Genomic DNA, 23,268 nt, shown 5'->3' on the forward strand with positions numbered 1-23,268 from the left:
CATCTTCGGTTTTCTTCTCTCCTTTAGTGCCCCCAATGAATGGCTTTAACCATCAAGGTGATGAAATGGGATCGAAAGAAAGAGGGGGAGACTTGACACCAGGCTTGGCAAATTTTATTAATAAAATAATTGGTTAATGAATGTTCGTCCATTCAAAGTTAATGGGAGGTATTGGACGCTCCTTTTTTAATAGTTCATGATTTATTTCAAACTAACTTATAGTATAGGCTACCAAACATTCATCAAAAAATAGTTTATAGTAAATTTACATATTTATTCCTTTTTAATAGTATCATTGCAATAGGGAAATTTTGAAGATTAATAAGTTGTACTGTTACTAGACTTGCTTAATATTTTATATGGATTGACAATGATATTGATGATTGAGTCTACTATTATTGTTTACGAGGAGTTCTTGATAAATAAAACTATTCAAGGATAGATTATAGCTTAAAGAACAACATCATTAAATGCATGCTAAAAGTTTTTGCATGGGTGTCGCTCTCCGACTCCATACCTGCAAGGCATGTCTTGGTTTTGATTCTTAAGCTCATCCTTGGCCACCAAAAAATAAACAGTGTGCCTGCAACACTTGTAAGACATTATTGATGACAATCCTATTGGAAAATCATTTGCTGAAAAGCAAAACTTGAATTATGGGTTTAGAAAATGAATAGACTTGAGAAAGTTCATCATTTTTATTTTGGATTCTTCGTCTATCTCTGTAGCACCGGCCATTGCTTGTTGCATGCAATGCAACCACCTCTCTGCAGTTTGATGTGTCATGGGAAACGATCGATGCCGAGTAATCAGAGCTGGATGGCCTGCCATATATAATTATCACTCTAACATGTCAATATTAAAATTAAAACACTATCTTAATTAGAGCTAAGCTGTCGATTGACCTTTTTAAACCTGACAAAATTTAAGGTTGGGTCATTTTTTTGATGTGTAAAATGCTAAATTGAACTTAAAAAGGTTGGCCCTTTTAAGTCGAAAAATAATCGAGGCCAACCCTTTTAAGCGCTCCTATATATAGATATATACTAATACAATTTTTTTATATTTAAATTTTAACATAAAAAATAAACACTAATACAAATACACTATACACTAAAAGAATTAAAAAATTAAAACACTAGCTTGCTTTCCTCATAGTCATAAAAACTATGTGATGTTGCTGACAAAGTTTAATTGTTATCGGTGCTAATTTTATGATGTTGCTACTTTTAATTAGACTTAATTTATTGTTGTGTGTATTGTCCTAAATTTATTTTTTAGACTTAATGTTATGTGTAATAACTTTTTTATAATTTTAAATATATTTTTTAGGTTTTTAAATTTAAAAATAAAAAAATATTAGCCAGGCTGGCCAAAATAAAACCCTAAAATATAATTGGATTTAATAAAATTAGTTCATTTAGACTCTAACCTTTAAAGATCAATCTTTTAAGGTTGGGCAGGCTTTAATTGATAACTTTTTTATAACCCTTCATCCTTATCTTTCACTCCCTGAGACCGATAGAATTGCTCTCTGATATAGATGACATGTGTTCGAAAAAATGATCTTGATTATTACAAAACAATATGAATTCAAAGACAAACAGAAGTGGATCTCTTCTTTGCGAGTAAAGAGGGGGACCTCCCATTCTCTGGACAAGAAACTTGTACTGGTTTTAAATAGCGTCTTCTTTCTTAGACTTGGCGAATATTAAACGAAACCACTCTTCCTCATCGTCGTACACTCTGGTTTCAACACAAAGCACTCCTTGCACATAAGAATTCAAATTAAATGAACAGCACAAAGCTCATGCATGCAGATCGATCCAATTAATAGTTCTTTGTACAAGATTAATACCTGTTGTAGAAACTAGTAGAGAGGTTAACAAAAGGCTGCAAACCGAGCTTGTCAAAGAGATCGGAGTCATCAATGGCAAAAGCATTGGATGTGAGAACACCGCTCCATTCAGAGGCCTTTTATTGCAGAGTCTGCATGTTATCTCTGCGGAATTAAAGCGATGAATGATAAAATCATTAACAAGAGAAAGATGAGACGAGAGTGATACGATAGGATTGGTGTGGATGGCACGCTACAATTGGAGTGGATAAAAGAGTCAAAAGAGAAAGCACCCCAATGCAACCTGAAAGGATCTTCGATTCTTATTATATTATATGCTATGATGGTGGGCGCTGCTTCTGGTTTTCATCTGATCTTTGATTGTTTTAGGAGAGAAAAGAGTCTTACTTCTCATCAGTCATCACGCTTGGACCGTCTAATTTTTATTGTTTATATTTATATTTTTTTAATTAATATTTTTAAATAAAAAATATTTTTCAAAAATTGACAATTAAAAAATTAGTTTTATTTTAAATTTTACATCCATTAAATAATTTTTTTAAAAATATAAAAAATAAAGAATTTTAAATTTTGACCATTCAAATTCGAATAGTATGAACTCCCAGCAAAACTAATTGCTTTGTTTTGGCCAATAAAACGTTTAGCTTAGAATATTAAAATGATGATTACTATTATTTTTTTTAAATTACCATTTTAAATTTTATTAGTATAAAAATTTTTATATTTCTTTCGTTAGAAAATATAAAATATTTTTAATAAAATTTTATCTCTAATAAAGTAATTATTTATTTTTAAACTAACTTTATTTTTTTATATTTATCTTTATTAAATATTTTATAATAAATATAAAATTATTCATCAATAGGGATAATTTAAAAAAAATAATAACTATATTTTAAAAGACTTATATTTTTAAACATTTAATTTTTTAAAAAATATTTTTACAATGTTTGAGATTTTAGATGCCAACTTGTAATTTTTAAATTTTTTAATTATTTTAATACATTTTAATAACAATCTAGTGTTAAAGTATTTGTTGATAGATTATCTTTCATGAGCATAGGTTACATTATTATTATTATTATTCATGATTTTTTTCTTTAATTTCGATATGACAAAATATAATCACCATAGATAAGAGCGCGAAACACTATAATCAGCAAGATTCGCCCGAAACTCCGACCTCGTGGTTCCACGGTCTGGTCCCGGCGTTGTCGGAACCCTAGGCTCGAAGATTCCCAGCCTCGAACTTTAAATCGAAGAGCTCGAAGACCCTATTTCAGTCCTAACTTGTTTTATGAGAATTTTTTTGGTAGGATACTCTTTGGCGGCATTGTAACGAAACCCAGATATACCCCGGAAGGGAGGTTTTAATTCTGTCCATGGTAGCTACGGAAGTAAAAAATATGGAAAGGGAACGAACCCGGAAACGGCCTCGTCTAATGTGGGACAATGCCCCGTCTTCTGAGACCGAGGTTGCTTCATTGTTATGCTTGGATTTCCTGATTAGGTTTTAGGGTTTTCGGAAAGAAATATGGGTACCACTAATTGATGAAATCTGACAAGGAGTTGGGATGGTTCTCCGTTGCTACATCTTGTAGGCGCAAAGGGCTCTCGTGGTGGGTGATGGAGTGTTTCAAGATAGGCATGCATCGCCTCCAAGAAGGGACGATGATCGTGAAGGCCATTACGTTTTCAATCTTGGCGAAAATCTTACTCCTAGATGTAAGTTTATCGTAATTTATTTACTTTTATGTCTTATTTTGATTCTTGATTGATATACGTGGTTTTAGACTGGCGAACGATTTATATTTTAGTCATATTCAAGCCTGCCATTGTTTTTGGGAAAGCTACACAATTGTGCATGTATCTATCTGCTTTCTATGTATAAATATTTCTATCTTATTGAATGTTCTGTTCTGTTGTGCACGGCTCTGTTAATATTTTTATATGTAATTTTTGGGTCCTGGCCCTTGTGTGTTCGGTCTTACGTTTAAAGTTTCTTTATTTTCCTTAGTAAGTAAATATATTGAAAGACTCCTATTTCGGTAGTTTTTAATTCATTCCCACTTTAGCTCCTCGTTCAACCGTGCTTGAGTCACGTGACTTGTTACTCAGTTGGTCTTAGTATTTACATTCGACATGTCAGTCTATTCACTCATGTTGAAAAAATGCAAAACCTGACCATCAGGTTTTTTCTTTTGTGTGCCATGGTGCTATATTATGTGAGCCTTTTGCTGTTGTTATTTCCTGATTTTCTCTGGAGAAATATTTCTCACTGTCTCTTTGATATCTAACAGATAAAATCCTCAGCAAGATGGGTGAAGGTTAGCGGTCAAGTGCATCTGAATATCAGATTTTATTTTTTTTGATTGCTTGTGTCACTCGGCATATTGCTAGTGCTGTAGGCACATTCGGTCGAGTTTTGGAATGTTGGGACCGCCAAACAAGAGAATATGTCGCCATCAAAGTAGTTAGAAGCATACCAAAGTACCGTGATGCAGCAATGATTGAGGTTGATGTACTTCAACGTCTAGCCAAGAATGAGAAAGGCAGTTCACGGTAAAAGATCTGGATGCAAATGGGTGCTAGAATTTGATTAGATGTTTTCTGGGTATTTACTCCGTCCATCCCTCATTGCAGCTGTGTACATATTCGGAACTGGTTTGATTACCGGAATCATATATGTATTGTAAGTATGCTTATTGCATTTCTTTCCACAAAATACTTTCCATACATGTTATTGTGTTTCTCAGTAGATTTAGTTTTTGCGTTATGTAATGGATTGGATTAGTTCCCCCATCACTGCTATATGACCTATTGAGTGTTGTGTTGTATTTGCATGCCTATAAGATAGATGCATGGGTTGTTTCCATTTGTGTTACAAGTGAATGGCTTTTTTTAGTTCAGATGTAGTGTGTCGTTATGTATATGTCAATGTGGGCTTTATTCATGGATCTGGGAACTAAGCAGAATCCTTCCTTTCAATTCATTTTGATGGTGTTACCAGGTATTTGAGAAGCTTGGACCAAGCTTATTTGATTTTCTTAAGAGAAATAAATACTGCCCATTCCCCGTGGATCTTGTTCGGGAATTTGGACGACAGCTTTTGGAATCTGTAGCATGTCTGTGGATTATTTTTGCTCTTCATTTTATCTCATGTTTTATTCTTACTTAACAAATCAACCAATTTTTTCCTTTGGCCTGCTTCGTCTGTCCAGGGATACAACATATATTGGATCCATTTCTTTACTTTGATTTTTTTTTTTGGGTGATTTATCATATACAGATATGCATGACCTACGCCTAATCCACACTGACCTGAAGCCAGAAAATATACTTCTGGTTTCTCCTGAATTCGTAAAGATCCCTAGCTGTAAGGTATTTAGCATTTATGTCACAAAAATTGACATTTTGGATATGGGCGTAGACTCTATTTTAATATATTTAAGGAAAATTCTTGGAATGGTACAGAGGATTCCCTCAGAAGAAATGCAATTCAGGTGCTTGCCCAAGTCTAGTGCTATTAAGCTGATTGATTTTGGTAGTACTGCATTTGATAATCAGGACCATAGCTCCATTGTTTGTACAAGGCATTACCGAGCCCCTGAGATTATTCTAGGTAACTACGGTTTGGCTAACAAGAAATTGTTACTTTTATTGCTTGTGTTTGTCTGTTGTCCTTCAGAGTCCAACACAGAAAACATTTTGGGGGTTTGACATTGGTAAGGGGAAAAGTTTAGACCCCTTGAAAAATGTTATTAATGGCCGGCAGCTGCACAGAATTCACTGGATTGCTTGTCGATTACTGCTTTTTATCATCATGTAGTTCTTCAGTTTCCGATGTTTCCTTCACTGGCAGTTCTAAGCCCTTTGTACAGTGATGGATAACACTTTGCTTAAAATATATTGGCATGTCCGCAGCCTTCTTATTTATCATGGAATTACTTTCCTTGTAATTTTATATTTTTTGGCCCTCATTTTATCTTTTGTTAGTTGAAGATTATATCAAGTAATGCTTCTCAAGTATATGCAGTATTACTTCTGTTTACTATCCATTAGGATCCAAAACTGTTTATCTTTCTGGCTTGAATTCCCTTTGATGGCAGTAAGATGAAATGAAGCCGTTTGGGAGTGTGAAGTATGGCTATTTCCTTGGCTGCTTCACTTGGATTAGATCAAGGCTATGAAGTTTAGCAACTAACATGTAATTATGCTTGTTATTGTTTTCTCACCTGCACTTGACATGATATTTTCAGGTCTAGGATGGTCATACCCATGTGATTTGTGGAGTGTCGGATGTATTCTTGTTGAACTTATTTCGGTTGGTGTTACTTCTGTCATGATATATTAAACATGTTTTAATTGATTCTTGAGCATGTCGTCTTAGAGGTTTGTATGTGCAACTTTTGCCAGGGCAAAGCACTGTTTCAGACGCACGATAACTTAGAGCACTTGGCAATGATGGAGAGAGTGCTGGGGCCTCTCCCTGAGCATATGGCTCGAAGGTCTAAGTAAGAATCTCTCCCCTAGTAGGCTAATTGATTCACTGTACTTCAAAAGTTGGTTTTTCCTGGAAGTTATGAATCATCAAATGGTTCAATAGGCAATAGCTCTGTTTAATTAAAATTTAGAGCATGTAGCTACAAACTCATTTTCTCATCTGCTTGGCACTGTGCAGCCGGGGTGCTGAAAAGTATTTTAGGCATGGGACACGACTAAATTGGCCTGAAGGGGCTATTTCAAGGGAAAGTATTCGAGCAGTGAGGAAGCTTGATCATCTTAAGGTATATTCCCGTTTTTTGTGCCGCATGTCGGTTGGTTTTATTTGAGGTCGTGCTCTGCGGTATATTCGATATTCTTCTTGAGTTGACCATAAACCCATATAATAATGCTTTATGCAGGGACTTGTAGCACGACAAGTGGACTCGTCAAGATCCTCTTTGACTGACCTGTTACATGGTTTACTGGCCTATGATCCGTCTGACCGTCTAACAGCTCGCCAAGCCCTTGATCATCCCTTCTTTAGGAATCCTACTTGAGAAAATCGAAGTTGATATGCCCTGGTGTTTTAAAATGCAGTCTGTCTTGTTGGTTTTGTAAAGTTCGGCTGATCTGGCTACAATTTTTAACCCAAAAGGGAAATGTTTTAAAAATGTTTATAACGGCTAGATCCTAGATGGTATAGGATTTGTATCTGCGGTCGCTTTATAAATAAATTCAATAATAGGATTGACTCATCTCCCTTTTCTGTTCTCCAAGTTCACTTCATTATCATGTCTCTCCAATTCATCCTTTATTAACGTGCAACAGAATCCACTCATAATTAAAATTAATTCCAGAAATACATTAACCGAAAGGAATAACTTGAAGAAAAAAAAATTAAATATCTCCGTCTGAAGTTATTTGAGGCTGCCCTTTTCAATTATTTCTTTTCGGATGCAAGTAAAAAAACGAAAAAGAAAAAGAAACTTTCTCGTGTATTTAAGGAGTCAATGATTTGGCATCACCAATAATCCCCACAAGAACACAAGCCATTCTCAAATCTGTGGAATCTGTTTGCATCTCTCACGACTAGCACAATCTTCAGAAGCTTTGACAGACCTTTGATGAACGTATGGCAGTCACCACAAACTCTCAAATTTTTGAAAATGCGAATAATCCTTTTTCCATCTTTGGAACCATCACTTAACAAAGCCAAACCAATTGCCAATTTCTCGCAATGAAACCTTAAGCTCTCCGCCTTCGACTCCTCTTCAACATCATGCAATGCAAAATTTATGTTATGAACATAACCAATTTCTTCTTTCATCCTCTTCTCCATTTCTTTCAACACCTCCTGGATTTTCTCTGTAAGTGGATGAGTTTCGTCTCCATTGTAAAAGAAGTGGACTTCTTTGTCTATCTCTACCCAGCTACGCCCTGCCTCTTTCTTTAATCCCTTTCTCTTCACCATATATCTTATTTTCTCACTCTCTTTCCAATAACCTGCATTAGCGTAAATGTTTGACATCATCACGTAGTTGACTGGATTGTTGCTATCTAATTTCGACAGTATCTCTCCCACTTCTTTCCCCATCTCCACGTCCCAATGCACTCTACAAGCACTAAGTAGTGTCTGCCATATACCCACATTTGGCTTCAGCGGCATTTTCTCTATAAGATCCCTTGCTTCCTTTAGGCGTCCAGCTCTTCCAAGCATATCAACCACGCAAGCATAATGCTCCACTTGTGGTTTGCTCTGCTGATTCCTACAGAATCTAGAGAAGGATTCTTGACCTTCTTCAATAAGTCCAGAATGGCTACAAGCTGAGAGTACAGCCAAGTAAGTTACACTGTCTGGTTCGATTCCATCTGCCTGCATTTGATTGAAAAGATCAACTGCCTTCTTTCCAATACCATGTTTTCCATAGCCAGTGATCATGATTGTCCAGGAAACCACATTTCTTGCTGGCATCTCTCTGAATAGTGCATCCGCCTCATCTGTTAATCCACATTTCATGTACATATCTAAAATTGAATTAGCCACTGATATTTCTAAACCAAAGGGAAGTTTAATGGTATAAGCATGCATTTGCTTCCCCAGCTCAACAAGGGCAAGATCGGCAAATATGCCTATGAGGCTTGAAAGTACAAACCCATCCACTTGATGTTTCCTTTCCCTCAGCTGCTGAAAGAAGTCCATGGCTTCTGGCAAATTGTCTTCTTGTGCATATCCAAGAATCAGTGAATTCCAAGATATCACATTCTTTGGTTCAATTCGATCAAATACCCTCCTAGCTTCAACTATACACATGCATTTGACATACAAATCAATGAGAGCACCTGAAACAGTTGATTGAACCAAATATGGGAATCCTTGAATGACTAACGAAGCATGTATTTGGGTGCCTTCTCTTACTGCACCAAGACAATTACACGCCTTTAATATACTTGAATAAGTATATTCATCAGGAATTTCACCTCTCTCTTTCATTTTCCGAAATAGATTTAAAGCCTCTTCACCATGTCTTTTGAGGGTGTATCCAGCAATCATTGCATTCCAGCTTATAAGATTTTTTACTGGCATAACTTTAAACATTCTTGCTGCCTCGCTAATCCTGTCACATTTTGAGTACATATCAATTATAGAATTGGCCACAACAGGCAGCCATTCAAAGCCAGATTTTGCACAAACCCCATGAATCTGCGTTCCATTCTCAGCAATACCCAAAATCCCCGAAGCTTTTAGATTGGTGGATAGTGTGAACTCATTTGGCTCAACAGCCGACTGGCCCATTTTAGAGAATAAAGATAATGAAGTTTTCGCATCACCATCATGCAAATAGCCGCACATCAGAGCCGTCCAAGAGACCACATTTCTGTCAGGCATTTGATCGAACACAGAACGAGCAAGGTTCATCCTGCGGCATTTCGCGTACATGTCAATGAGATCATTGTTTACCACCAAATCACGCGCAAATCCTAACACTGCTACTAACCCGTGTACTTGCTTTCCCTGGTCAATCAAATAGTTCTTCGCACACCTCTTCAGGAGCCCTGTTAATAGTTGTCGCTCATTCATCAATGGCAGAAGATCAAAAATTACTTTATAGCAGAAGTTAATGGAAGTTTCACGCACAAAGTCACTGATGGGAACGGCAACTAGAAATCATGTTCTTAGAGAAATGGAAAATCATTTCGTCCCTGCTTTGAGCAACTGTATAAAAATAGTGCAGCTGAAGAAAATCCATGCTTGCATCGTCAAGCTATCGTTATCACAGAGCAACTTCTTGGTGACAAAAATGTTAGATGTATGCGACAATTGTGGCGATACAGATTACGCTGCCCTGCTTTTCCAACAACTAGCTGCGCCAAACGTGTTTTCCTACAACGCGATCATCAGAGCCTACTCCCACAACCACCAATATAGACTCGCAATCAGTATGTTCAAGCAAATGATGAGACATCCACGGAAATTAGCAGAAAATCCTATTTCGCCAGATAGATTCACATTCCCATTTTTGATAAAGTCATGTGCAGGTCTTTTATGTCATTGTCTTGGCCAGCAAATACACGCGCAGCTATGTAAGTTTGGGACCGATTCCCTTTGTATAACGGAGAACGCAATGATAGATATGTATACGAAATGTGATGATTTGACTAATGCATACAAAGTGTTCCAGCTAATGACTGACCGAGATGCAATTTCCTGGAATAGCTTAATCTATGGACACGCACGATTGGGCCAGATGGAGAGTGCAAAAGCTCTGTTTGACGAAATGCCTTGTAGAACAATTGTTTCTTGGACAACAATGATTACTGGGTACGCTAGAGTTGGCTGCTATTCTCATGCATTAAAATTTTTTCGCGGAATGCAGATGGTTGGTATTGAACCAGATGAGATCAGTATCGTCTCTGCTTTACCTGCCTGTGCACATCTAGGAGCTCTTGAGGTTGGGAAATGGATACACATGTACTCTGATAAGAATGAGTTTTCCAAGAAGACTAGCATTTGCAACGCACTAATTGAAATGTACAACAAGTGTGGTTGTGTTGATCAAGCTCGGAACTTGTTTGATCAATTAGTTGAGCGGGATGTGATTTCTTGGAGCACCATGATTGGAGGACTGGCCAATAATGGTAAAGCTCATGAAGCACTCGAACTCTTCAGAGATATGGAGAAAGCACAAGTGGTTCCAAATGCAATAACTTTTCTAGGAGTCTTAACAGCCTGTACACATGCAGGATTATGGAAAGAGGGATTGAAATGTTTCGATTCAATGAGAGAGGATTACCGTATAGAGCCAGAGGTAGAGCACTATGGTTGCTTAATTGATCTTCTAGGACGCTCGGGACGCCTTGCTCAGGCTCTAGACACGATAATGAAGATGCCAGTAAAGCCAGATTCGAGGATATGGAACTCTCTTCTAAGCTCTTGCAGGATTCATCACAATCTTGATATCGCTATTATTGCAATGGAGCACCTTCTGGAGCTTGAACCAGATGAATCTGGGAGTTATGTTTTGCTTGCTAACATGTATGCGGAGCTTGGAAAGTGGGAAGATGTGTCTAGCATTAGGAAATTCATACGAAGCAAGAGAATTAAGAAAACTCCAGGATGCAGTTTGATTGAGGTTGGCAATGTGGTTGAAGAGTTTGTATCAGGCGATGATTCAAAGCCCTTCTCAAAAGAGATCTTCTGGATCCTCGACGTGCTGGCTCTGCAGCAAAACAGAAGTAATGACGTGATGGAATATGAACTGGAGCACACAGATGGAGCTTTGCGTTCGGCTGTAAGTTTCAGTTTTAATGGCGTCTCCTCTTCTAGGAGTATTAAATCGATGAGAAGTAACCATAAGATAGAAAGCCAATGTATGATTTCAGAAGGAACTTCCTAATTTGGATTATAATTTCCGAGGTCACCTTGGATTATCCCCAAATGGAACTAAATTTCATAGAACATACTTTTTTCTTCGTGGATCATAACCCTACATATAATTTATTTTTCCAATTTTGGGTGTTAAAAAATGTGAGCCTCTTCTATTCAGCAAAAGTTTATCTAGTACAGGAAAACAAGTCCATGAACAGTGCCTGCAATGGATATCCAAATGTTTGCCAAAGTTAACCAGACGTCGGTCATGTGCGTAAGGCCGATCCACCTATTAGTGAACTAACCAGAAAGGACAAACAAATGGAAAGGAAACAACCTGGGGCAGACAAAATGGAATTACTTGCCAAACAACGGCACGAGGGAGAGGCCGCATATGACAATGATTGCATAAGAAGCACAGCATAAGAAGCACAATCCATGAACAAAGCATCCATCACATTTCGCATCACGAACCCTGCTTCCAATGCTCTACTAAGATGTCCAATCCATTGATCTCCGTCACAAGTTTCATTTTGTCTAGCCGCAGCCCTTTCAGAAACTGTTTGTTTACCGGTAAGAAGTTGCGCAACCACAACTGTTACGGTTGTCAGCAAAACCAAGTAGAGTGGCCTAAAGCTTTGTATACTCTTCACATATTTGCTATCTAGCAAAGGAAATCCTAGATAAGATAAAATTACTAGCACGGCTACAACAATAGAACAACAAAGGTGGGTAATCCTTGATGCAGTGATGGCAGAACTTATTTTGCGTGGGTGAAAAATTTAGGGTCCCATGACTGCAACTGTAACTGTTGCTGAGTTCCTGAAGTAACAGATGAATCAGGAAGAGGTGGCACTTGATCAGCTTCTGACGTAAACACAGATGAACCAGGAAGCGGTTGCACTTGTTCAACTACAGAATTAGGTACGCTTGAAATTCCATTTTGATGCTCAGACTCATGCAGACGCGACTGGCTGCTGCTGCTCTAAGCATTAGAGTGGTAGGAATCAGCACCAGGATCAGCTTTTAGCAAGATTGGATCCGACTCCTCTGCCTCACCTTGAGGAGAAACTGCCCATAGAAATAACTGATCAGTGAAAGTAGTGACAGAAGTTCTGCATTTCCAGTTTACAGCTGAGAGACAGGAAATATTAGCTAACAGTTAAATGACGAAGTTTTACAACCCTTGACAATCCAAAGTTCAGATATAATGAGATATTAACAAGTGGTTACTCGGGCGCAAGATTAAAATCAAGGAACCTAGTTTGTCGTCATCTTACATCTCATTTCCCCACCGTGCAAAAATAAAATGCAGCTTCTACTCTACCTCAATAGTTTGTCCACTCATTGTCCTGCTTAACAATAGAGTTTCTAGACAGCCTTGCTTTTATGGTAGAGCCCAGCGTCTATATAGCAAGGGAGGGCTGCTAGAGGATTTAATCATGAGTTATGATACTAGTCTCAGTGACACCAAATGGTTATATTCCTTCCAGAACAGATACTCTTATAGGTGCATAAAAATTCATTGGATTGTCAAGGGACAGCTGTGTGGTGAAGGTCGATCACGGTTGCAGAACATTTACATTCTTAGGTAATATAACCCAGAATAACAGCATCCTAGTTCTGTGCCGCTGAAGCAGAGTGAGTATGTACGTATATGGGCGGTGACCCACCCTTTCTGAATAATTTTTCTTTCTCGAGACTTAAGACTCCAACCATAGATTGCAATTCTTTCTGTTATCTTGCCATGGTGGTTTTTCAATAAAAGGGAGACCACCGCACCTGTTCGAGAGAAGTGAAATATTAAGATCAAAATTTGAAAAACCAAACCTCCTATTAAAATTCAGCTGACGAAAGAGCAAAGCACAGAGTGTGTCCCCCCCTTATCGCAGGTGCACAGAGCACTACTTAACGAGTTACATATCTACCGTCAATGAACACTCCAAAGTCCAAATACCAGCAGGTTCCAACTGGAAAAAAAAAAAACACACCAATTACAATAATGAGTTGATAAATGACCAATCTATTCGCATTTAACTTAAAAGAATATCTGCCGCCAAAGAATATATTTTCACTGAAAGCAAATATGGAGAAAGAAGAAATGTACCAGTGGTGTTTGGATGGGAGATGTGAGGTCGAATGGCTTGATCGTCTGCAATTAACGGCTGGGATAATGAATCCGCATCAGCACCGGAAGGTTGGAGGTGGGACGATGGCGGAGGAGGCTGAATATCGTGGATCCGACCCGTTATCAGGGCTAACCGGTCGGATCCCCGTTCCAAGATTTTCCTTCTTCGGGCTTCCTGGCCGGTCGCAGCCATAACGTAAACCTTCCGTCGCAGACTGAATATCACAAATATTTTTTAATTCACCTGATGTTAACTCTTCATCAACAAAAGTTTTATTTAATTATCTATAAATTTAAGTATATTTATTAACAATAGAACACTTTATTGATACCAATATTTAATAAAAATATAAAATTTAACCAGATCATATCATCTATGAGTATATGTTCAAGCAAAAACCATTATAAATGGAATACAATTTTTAGCTATATAATTTCTATTATATTCTTATCATTAATACTCATTAATGATTATATATTTTTTTTAACATAACACTAATATTTTTATCTGAAAAATCAGTTTATTATAACTTCTTTTTTTTTTTGTCGAAAGTTTATTTTAACTTCATTCTTCAAAAATTTCATTCTATTATAAAAAACCAAAGGAGGTATTAATTATCATCGTTAAGGTGAAGCAAAAGATGTCGAGCTTCTGCCGTACGAACTGTGAGAATAGATGGTCCTGTTGGCAAGCGAACAATCTTTGTTATTTTCGTTCCAAGTCCAACCTAACACGTATATACAAGTTTCTCATCAATATATTCGTACAAGAAATGATGCTAGAGATTAAATCAAAAGCCCGCAGCGATATAACATAGAATGAACAAATTCTAGAACAGATTGGATTTAATGAAAAGAAAGAATAATCAAACAATTTCTTGCAATGCAGCACGTGGGAAACTGCTCGCGCGCGCGCATATGCACACACTTTGATTCTTCTCTATTATTGCCCCCGCTGCTTTCCGTGCACCCTAAATATTCTGACTACTTCAGCCAACGAGCACTCAAAAAAAAAAAAAAAAAGGTTAGCAAGATCATTTAATTAGTTCATATATTAATTAAGAAACGTATAGATAATTGCAGTCCTCATTATTTTATTTGGAAGTATTTGACAAATAGCATAACAAAGAACATCAAAGGGCTCATTTTGGACTAGGATTCTTCTTAATTCGTGACGAATGCTCGTCAATTATATGTCCATATATAAGCGTTGACAAGTTGTCCAGGATTTATAAATAAGCGAACATATATATGATATGAGAATAGATAATAGAATGTTATGATATTTAATCTGTTGTCCAAATAATGAATTAATGAGTAGACAAATTGATTTATGAGTCCTGGTCATATAACAACACTAATTAATCTTCATTCATCGAATACGATGGTGACATATAAGATCGATCCTTTCAATACATTGAATAAGAAAAATTGACTTAAGTGGCACCGATGATGGCTGGATTTGGAAATTGTCTTGAAGAGGATGATGCTGGCCAAAAACCCTAGCGTCTAGAAGAGAAAATACGATGGGGGGATATATAATTAGTTTGAATTCAGACCTTCTCCAGTGCCACGCACTAATTAATTAATTAACATCTTTATTAATTCTATGGAGGTGATCGTATGTATATAATTAATTAATTAAGTAATTTCAGCCATCCGTTTAATTACATATATATTCCCTCCAAAGTTGTGTGCAACATTATTGTGAAACCAACATAGCCTCGTGAAGCGCCCCAAAGATTCAAATCTTTTCAGCTTCTAGCTGATATTTTCCCCGGATATCAGGTCAGAGAGGTTACAGTTTAATTATAATATATACTTATTTGAAGTGTACCATAAGAAAGCAATGAATTTCAACCGTGATCAACATATATATCAGGGTATAATTATGAGTATTTAAATTTGGATTTGAACTAAATCTCTTATTTAAATACACAAAAATTTATGAATTTAAATTCAAATCTATTTTAAATTATAATTTTTTTATAATTTCAAATTTTCTCGATTTACATAATAGTTATTTAAAATTTTAATCACTTAAAATATCTTATTCTTTTCACATTTTTATTATTAATACCTCTACAACTCTGGAATATTTTTTTCATCTCTTTTCAGTTAAAAATTATAAACAAACTTGTCATTTTTAAATCACAGTTCATCTCTTTTCTTCATTTGAAATTTATTAAACTATCCAAACAAAGAATTTTAAATATATAGACTTGAAATGTGAGATTTTAAATCTAAAATTTAAATTTAAATCCACCCATCCAAATGCTATTTACATTATTTATGCACAGTGGTTATTAAATTTCATTTCTTACTCTAATTGAATACGTATAATTATTTTTTTTTGGGAGAGGTTGCAAATTAAAGAAAGATCATTCGTGGTTATATATTTTCTCCTGTCTTATTTATAAGACATCTTTTAAAAGTAATTTTTAGTCTAAAATATAGGATACTTTATAATAATTAAATTATTTTTTTAATTTTATCCCTTCTTGATTAGCATGAGATATTTAATGTAGTTATATTATTATTTAAAGTCAGATGTAAAAATGAAAGTATATTTTATTTTTTTATGATATCAAGAAAAAAATTAATTTTTTTAATATGCATGAAATAGTTAAAAATGTTTTATAATAAGGATCGAAAGTATACATATGTATATATATTTCCTTATGATCTATTAAAGAAAAATGAACAAGGACGGCATGCTTTTTCACGTAAAACAAGTCAAGCCTGGCCAGTCTAGGTTAATCCAAATAGCTTTCTTGCTGCGCATATAAATTATATATATAATAATGTTGCTTGCGTCAATGTAGTGTAGCCACGAAAGAAGCAGTTGTTGGGTTTATATAGCTACCTGGAGAACGATAGATGGGGACTTACCAGCTTTAATTTAATTTCACTATACAAATTCAGCCTGCTTTAAGTTCACCATAAAGAATAATAACGAGCTTTCTGAATAAATAATAAAATACTTTAATGTATATGCCGGAATATGGATGGCAGCAACATAAGTATATCTTTGATTTTTGTTAATGTTCTGATCTTTTAGCAATCTTATTGTTTAATTTATCGACCCTCTTGTTTACATGGTCCATCAGTAGGACGTTTCAGTAATTAGCTTGCTTGCACGTGCAAGCTGTGACTGAGACACACACACTTCAAGCATGTTTTCTTTTTCTTTTTCAGCAAAGTACAAGTTAACATCCCATATATATGCATGACCATGCGTGCTAGTTCCCACACGAGCCTACAAATTCGGACACACGTAAAGTGCTAGATTTTGGGTAGATCACCGTGACCTAACCCTGATTTCTTCTTACTATTTTTCCATATTGCTAGGTTGTATTTCTGTACGTAAACATTAACTAATTATCTTCTCTTTAATGCGCCTCAGCTCTTTATATATATGTATATGTTCTAAGCTTTCATTGTTGTAAAACAGTGACGATTTTCCTCAGAATTCCATTTCGTTTCGCAGTTAATTCAAACATGCCCATTATTTTGTGGCAAAACTGTTTATAATGCTAGGTTGATTGGACATCTATTAATGTCCTGATCATAATTATGCTTGAGTGACATTTTGCCGGGTAAGACTTGCCTAATTCCCTTTGCATCATTTTCGTCAAATTGCGTAGTGTCACTCATTCACGAAGCACCCTCGCAATTCACCAATTAACTTGTGAACTAACAGCTTCAATGTAAAGATTAATTTATAGATCTGATATGTGTTTTCAGAACAGGTAAACATGATTGAGACACTTGAAATTTAATTATTTGAAGTGTAAGACAAGAAAAAGCTGTGGATTGTCTTTAATTTGTCCTCAAACGCGAGGCTTAGTTATATTACTTAACAATTGAAACCCAAACCCATGAATCTTCCCCATATCATAACTAACCTTTGAAAAAACCATCAAAATTTAAAGGACTTGGAGTCTAATTCATTATCCCGGCAATTAATATTCAAACACGTAAATCCGGCTTTCACACTGAAGGCAAGATCAGTTCTTCATCTCAAATTAATTAAACGTGCTTTAGCAAAGAAATACATATATATATGATAAGTTTTGGCCATATTAATTGTATTAAGTGAAAATATAAAGACACACCAGGCTGACTTGTGCTTGCCTCTACATATACTGGCAACATGCACCATCTTTTGATCATAGTTAAAAAAAAAAATGATTATCAGCATTGCAAGCTAATCAATTATACCTGCTAGCTGTACAATTATACAGGCAACATGCACCGGGAACAATGTTCTCTGCAATTCCATTATAGGAATTGATACGAGATATAATTTGTGAGAATTGGTTAACAAGCTATAACGATATTAAGGAACCTGATATAGTTTGACACATATATTAATTTGGAGAAATGGTACGCGTTGGCACTATAAATCAGCAATTAGAAGACAAGTATATACGAACTGATATCTTGAACAAAAGAATCACACACAAGCGTTTGTACATGCAATAAAGGACACTTTTATTGTAAACTAGTCTTGAAAAAAACAATAGGAGAAAAGTATACATAATGAATTGTGATGCCAAGACTTCTCTTGGTTTGAAATACCTATCAAAAGTTTGGATTTGAATTCAGTAAGTGTTCTAAATAAACTTATTAAGTGTCTCATGCGGCATTATAACAATGATTTAATTTGATAGAACGCATTTAATATTTTGTTATATAATACTAGCAAATGATTAAATTTCAAATTTTTAGAGTGGATAACATAAGTAAGGAGTATTCTGATCATGTTGATCGTTTTGAATTTTTAAAAGAAAATATATTTTGATAATTTTTAAATATTAATAAAATTCAACAATTATAATTAAAACATTCATTGAGTGAATATATTTAGAACACTTTCTGAATCCAAATCCAAGAAGTTTGTGTTTCTCATAAGCTATACATGTCATACATGTGTGTGTGTAGAGAGAGAGAGGGGGGGGAGGGAGAGAGAGAGAGACTGGGGTATATATGGGTTATATGTGTGGGTGTAGTGCAAACTTCCATAACTTGTGTCTGCACGCAAGTTGGTTTGGTTGAAATTGTGAGACACGACGATCAATTGATCGCGAACACTGTGGGAATGAGAAATCATCTCTTAAATTTTTTGCAGAGGCAATATACATAATGACTGACTATTGCATCCCGGGTCATCCGTGCATATACTTTATAGACATATACACTTATAGCAGGGCAAGGAAGAGTACGATGTGCAATTAATTAATGAACGTCTATTTAAACAAGAATCCCTAAAAATCAAACCAAATTTCCCTATCAATTGTATACGAAGTGCATTCCTACGGGAGCAGATGACTTGACTTGAGTAATCGCAATTCCACACTTCGAATGTACGAAATGTATACGCGCGATATGTGTCTATATACTATGTGCCTGTGTGTGTGTAACAAGGTTGAATATTTTATATGAAATTATGAAGTACGTAGAGCAATATTCCTTAAAGAAATCACCATGTATCTTTTTGGACCCAGATCACAGGATCTTCATATCTAGTTATCTTTTGTTTCATTTCTCGCACTCTGCAGGAAAAAAAAAAACCACGGGAAGTATATTCTATAATATCATACATGCACAATTATTGCTACATATGCTCACGTAAGGATAATTTAATTTCCATTAATTGTTATATGACAAGATTTGAAATTGAACGAGAGATTACATATAGTTGCCTAGTTCTGCCAAAACAGGATAAGATTAAAGAGACAGATGTTGCTTTAATTTGTAGGAGGTGTTACCACTAATTAGACAAGAAGACCCAAAACAAAAAGAGGAAAGACTTGAAACTATAGCCGAAGAAATTTAAAAATGAAGAGATCTAGAAAATCGAATAATGGACAAAGGCCAAAATTTTCCCCAGACTGCTGGAGATTTATTAGATTCCCTAATTTTCGCTTCCCGCTTTCTCTCTCTTTTATCACAAGCAAATTATATGACCGTATTTCATCAATTTCATGCGATATATGCGCTTATTCATTTTTCGCCACTTCACTTTATCTTTACATTAATTCTAATTAACTTAATCTTTGCCTTGATCTTTTCATCAGCCAAAAGCAACATCATTTAGAATCAACACGTTTCATTAAACTTTCAGCCATATTTCATTTCCACTTTGAACTGACATTACATGCACATTCCTTTTTTTCAAAAAAAAAAAATCGTTTATGGATATTAAATTTAAAAGCAAATCTGTCAAGAATTTTTTAAAATTATAAAAGCCAAACTGCTGCTGAAATGCACTGACGACAAAGTTGAAAATTAGTTTTTTTTTTTAAAGTAGCATTATTATATTCTCTCGATTTTAAATCAGTGACGATATAAACATGGATATATATAGCGAAAATGAAGGAAACAAGAAACAAGAACATAGAATCCTGGAAATTGGTCAGGAAGAAGCGAGACGGTGTTTCTTGATATCATTGTTTTATATTGAGAGTGGTTGCCCGCTGGTGGTTATTTTTTGCCAATCCATCGTCTATTTTGACTCTTCCATTGTCTTCACTCTCCATTACGGGTCCACATAGATCTTGTCGTCTGATGATGACATGGCACCATCTGATGAAAGGCGTGGCCCACTCTATCACGTGCATGACTAGCTCGCTCGCTTGCGTTGCCTGTTAGGAACGTTGGCTCAGAATTTCATGGGTGGATTCTTCGTCTTTGACGAGGTCACGATGGTCATTTTGATTCCAATTACTGTATATCTTGAGACTATTATTAATTTCAGGGTACACAGCTGGTATATTTGCAACTTGAAGGGGAAGACCCACGTTTGGTGAAAGCTTCACAAACACACTCATACGTTCCCAAATCTTCTTTCTCTTCTTCAACATTTGCCTGTAAACTTAATTTCCCTAACTTGTCATGCATGGTAGCGGCGGGCAAGAAAGCTCAACCTGACCTCTTTTTTATACATTTACACACACACACACACATATTGATGCAGTATCTCTCAAGTCAGTGTTTCGTTTGCCAGTGAACGAGGCAACACCCTCACACAATTAAGCATCGAAGGAGAATTTGTCTCTCCATGCAAGTAAGTGTAACGGTAGATTCATCCTGTAATTCAACTTATTGTGTAGATTCTCTTATTCGAGGGAAGTTAACCCTCACCCACACACACACACACACACACACACACACACGTCTTTCCAACAGGGTTAAAGCTAAACGTTTAGCTTTAATTCTTTATCATCTTTCTTTTTTGGAAGTTTAGAGAGAATTTGGAGCGAGTATAGTGTATACATCATGATATGTTAGTTATTGTGTGTGTGGTACAGAAAGGGAAGGAATCCAGCAAAGAGGAGAGGGAGAAGATGGAGATGGAAAGGTGTGAAGGGAAAGAGGAAACCCTACCGCCGGGATTTCGATTCCATCCTTCAGATGAAGAGCTTATCACTTACTATCTCATAAACAAGATCTCTGATTCTAGTTTTACAGGAAGAGCAATTGCTGATGTAGATCTAAACAAATGCGAGCCATGGGATCTCCCAGGTATACTTGAGATTCATGCAACTATATGTACATCTCTCTCATCATGTTTTAATTCAGATTCATTACTGGTCAAATTAAAATCATATTCACTTTTAACTCATCAACAAAGCCAATCATTTTCCTTTTCTACTTCGTTTATATATATTCTGATCATCGCCGTTCAAAGTTTCACAACATCAAACTAGGGTTTCTGCTTCTCGATGCCCTTATCCCTCCTCGTTTTCATTATATTATATTCTTTCTCTTGTCGTGCATGAGACACACACACATATACACACACACATTTATATAGCATAATTTTTGTTGAGGAAAATATTCGTGTGTGCGTGTGTGTGTATGACCTAGTAATTAATATAAAATTAACCTTGTGGGATGAAATAGGGAAGGCGAAGATGGGAGAGAAAGAATGGTACTTCTTCAGTCTGAGAGATCGGAAGTACCCGACTGGTGTGAGAACGAATCGAGCAACCAACACAGGCTACTGGAAAACCACAGGCAAAGACAAGGAGATCGTCAACACCGCCACATCGGAGCTCCTCGGCATGAAGAAAACTTTGGTTTTCTACAAAGGCAGAGCCCCAAGAGGCGAGAAAACCAGCTGGGTCATGCATGAATACCGCATTCACTCTAAATCCAACAAGGTAATCATCATCAATCAATAAATCTATATCACACCCACTGATGCAGTTATCTGTATAATCTAGGGTTTTTCACAAGTTCCATTTCGTCTTCCATGAACGTACAGCAAGATGAATGGGTGGTCTGCCGAGTGTTCAAGAAGAGTGGGAGCGTGGTAAAGAAGTACCCTTCCAACCATGCAAGAGGACTGAATCCTTATAGCCTGGACATAGCTGGCCATGGCGGTCCAAGTATTAATATGCCACCACCAATGAACATGATGATGCAGCTGGGAGATCCAGCAGGTCATTTCCTCTACGGAAGGAATAACAATTACACGATGAATTCTGTGCCAAGCAATCCTACTCTGAACCTGCCCATGCAATCCCACTTCAACTATCCTTTGACTGTATCATCAGGAGCTTTCAGTATCTCATCATCATCATCAGGACTTCATGCAGTTACAGGTGGAGAAGCACCCACCTCACAACCCTATTTGCGACCATTCAGTAACCTGCAGGATTTGGGGAGTTCTAACAACATTGTGACACCTGTCATCAGTACTTCTCTCGCTGCAGACAATTTAGGAGACTATGGTGTGGATATGATGAGCATCGTCAATCCTCAGACTCATAGGTATGTGGGCATGGCGGATCACTGTGTGGATCTCGATGCTTACTGGCCTTCCTACTAATAATAAACCACCAGGAGGAGGAGGAAGAGGATAGAACGCCGTTATCTTCTTTTTAGATTATTATTATTATGAGATATATAGAATATAATGCAAAGAATATATTTAACTTTAATTAGTTGGATCAGCTACCGTCATGAACGATCTCCTTACTCTGGTGTTCTGTTTAAGTTTCTTGTGCGGGTAATTCAATGTATCACCCAGCAAGCAAAGTCTTGTATTCCTTCTGAATCAAGCAACTTTTTGAATAATGTTCTGGTTTAAGGACCTTCAATTCTTAATTTTCTGAATTCAATGCTACTATCAAAATTATGATATTTTTTTTCCTTTTATGTAATTTGTGCAAGTAATTTTTTTTATGATATGTGCACGTACTTTGATTGCTATATGCAGTCCGAGAAGAAGAAAGATATCTTTTAAAGATTATAACATGTAAAACATGCTAAAACAAGTCCCTAGCTAACTTTATCATGCAATATTTAACATATATGTTTGTATAAATTTCAGCATAGTTCCTCTTAAGAGTGGGAACTCCCAAAACAACAACAATTCACATCAATCAAAGTTTTCAATTTTTTTTTTAAAAAATGGTGGAGTCTCCCCTCAAATTTAGGCTTCCTTTATTCAAAATGAACAATTTCATCATAGTCCCTCTTAAAAGTGGGAACTCTCAAAACAATAACAATTCATATCAATCAAAGTTTTTAATTAAAAAAAAATGGTGAAGTCTCCCCTAAAATTTGAGCTTTTCCAACTCAAAATGAACAATTTTTTTTTATCAAACAAGCAGTCCAATTTAAGTTTCCTACATATAAAACAGGCTAAAAAGCAGTCCAACTTAAAAAAATTCCAACAATCTCATCAGCGCAATCATATTTTAAGGGAATTTAAATCAGTTAATTCATAGAAAGTAAATTTTTCTAATATAATAAAATACATGGAAGGAGTAGTTCAGCAAAACTTCAATTTGATTAATCTCAAAATATTTGCGCAAAATCAAATACAAGCAAAAACAAATGCCATTTAATCAAAACAAGCAGAGAAGATTGAGCTTGCCCTGAGTTTGAGAGGAGGAGAACAGAGAATCATGA

General features: G+C 36.0%; 5 protein-coding genes and 1 pseudogene across 6 annotated transcripts; 3 read left to right on the forward strand and 3 right to left on the reverse strand.

Moving 5' to 3' along the window:
* Positions 1–477: 477 nt before the first annotated feature.
* Positions 478–1,995, reverse strand: LOC129294186 (two-on-two hemoglobin-3-like; annotated as a pseudogene).
* Positions 1,996–3,003: 1,008 nt separating this feature from the next.
* On the forward strand, positions 3,004–7,098 carry LOC129294794 (serine/threonine-protein kinase AFC3). The gene is made up of 12 exons (XM_054933286.1): positions 3,004–3,333; positions 3,460–3,583; positions 4,159–4,185; positions 4,267–4,420; positions 4,502–4,550; positions 4,869–4,983; positions 5,148–5,239; positions 5,333–5,480; positions 6,118–6,182; positions 6,275–6,372; positions 6,540–6,645; positions 6,763–7,098. The coding sequence occupies exons 1-12, from the start codon at positions 3,241–3,243 to the stop codon at positions 6,898–6,900; spliced, it is 1,209 nt and encodes a 402-aa protein (XP_054789261.1). The 5' UTR covers positions 3,004–3,240; the 3' UTR covers positions 6,901–7,098.
* A 37-nt stretch (positions 7,099–7,135) lies between these two features.
* LOC129294791 (putative pentatricopeptide repeat-containing protein At3g15130) lies at positions 7,136–9,422 on the reverse strand. The gene has a single exon (XM_054933282.1). The coding sequence runs from the start codon at positions 9,420–9,422 to the stop codon at positions 7,365–7,367; it is 2,058 nt and encodes a 685-aa protein (XP_054789257.1). The 3' UTR covers positions 7,136–7,364.
* Positions 9,423–9,462: 40 nt separating this feature from the next.
* On the forward strand, positions 9,463–11,326 carry LOC129294792 (pentatricopeptide repeat-containing protein At2g20540). Of its 2 annotated transcripts, XM_054933284.1 has the most exons (2): positions 9,463–9,925; positions 10,016–11,326. In XM_054933284.1, the coding sequence occupies exons 1-2, from the start codon at positions 9,463–9,465 to the stop codon at positions 11,236–11,238; spliced, it is 1,686 nt and encodes a 561-aa protein (XP_054789259.1). In that variant the 3' UTR covers positions 11,239–11,326. The 2 variants fall into 2 exon arrangements, with proteins under 2 accessions (XP_054789259.1, XP_054789258.1); XM_054933283.1 differs by having other exon boundaries at positions 9,463–11,326.
* A 73-nt stretch (positions 11,327–11,399) lies between these two features.
* On the reverse strand, positions 11,400–13,531 carry LOC129294599 (uncharacterized). Its single transcript, XM_054933014.1, has 6 exons — positions 13,318–13,531; positions 12,225–12,344; positions 12,008–12,122; positions 11,909–11,916; positions 11,548–11,805; positions 11,400–11,431 (listed from the first exon to the last, which is right to left on the reverse strand). The coding sequence occupies exons 1-6, from the start codon at positions 13,529–13,531 to the stop codon at positions 11,400–11,402; spliced, it is 747 nt and encodes a 248-aa protein (XP_054788989.1).
* Positions 13,532–20,109: 6,578 nt separating this feature from the next.
* On the forward strand, positions 20,110–22,494 carry LOC129294687 (NAC domain-containing protein 20-like). Its single transcript, XM_054933148.1, has 4 exons — positions 20,110–20,410; positions 20,655–20,868; positions 21,250–21,509; positions 21,614–22,494. Exons 1-4 carry the CDS (start codon positions 20,405–20,407, stop codon positions 22,178–22,180), a joined length of 1,047 nt encoding a protein of 348 aa, XP_054789123.1. The 5' UTR covers positions 20,110–20,404; the 3' UTR covers positions 22,181–22,494.
* The last annotated feature ends 774 nt before the right edge of the window (positions 22,495–23,268 follow it).

This window comes from Prosopis cineraria, unplaced genomic scaffold (assembly GCF_029017545.1).
Source record: "Prosopis cineraria cultivar Desert tree isolate PC_DT_omini unplaced genomic scaffold, ASM2901754v1 PC15, whole genome shotgun sequence".
Taxonomy (NCBI): Eukaryota; Viridiplantae; Streptophyta; class Magnoliopsida; order Fabales; family Fabaceae; genus Prosopis; species Prosopis cineraria.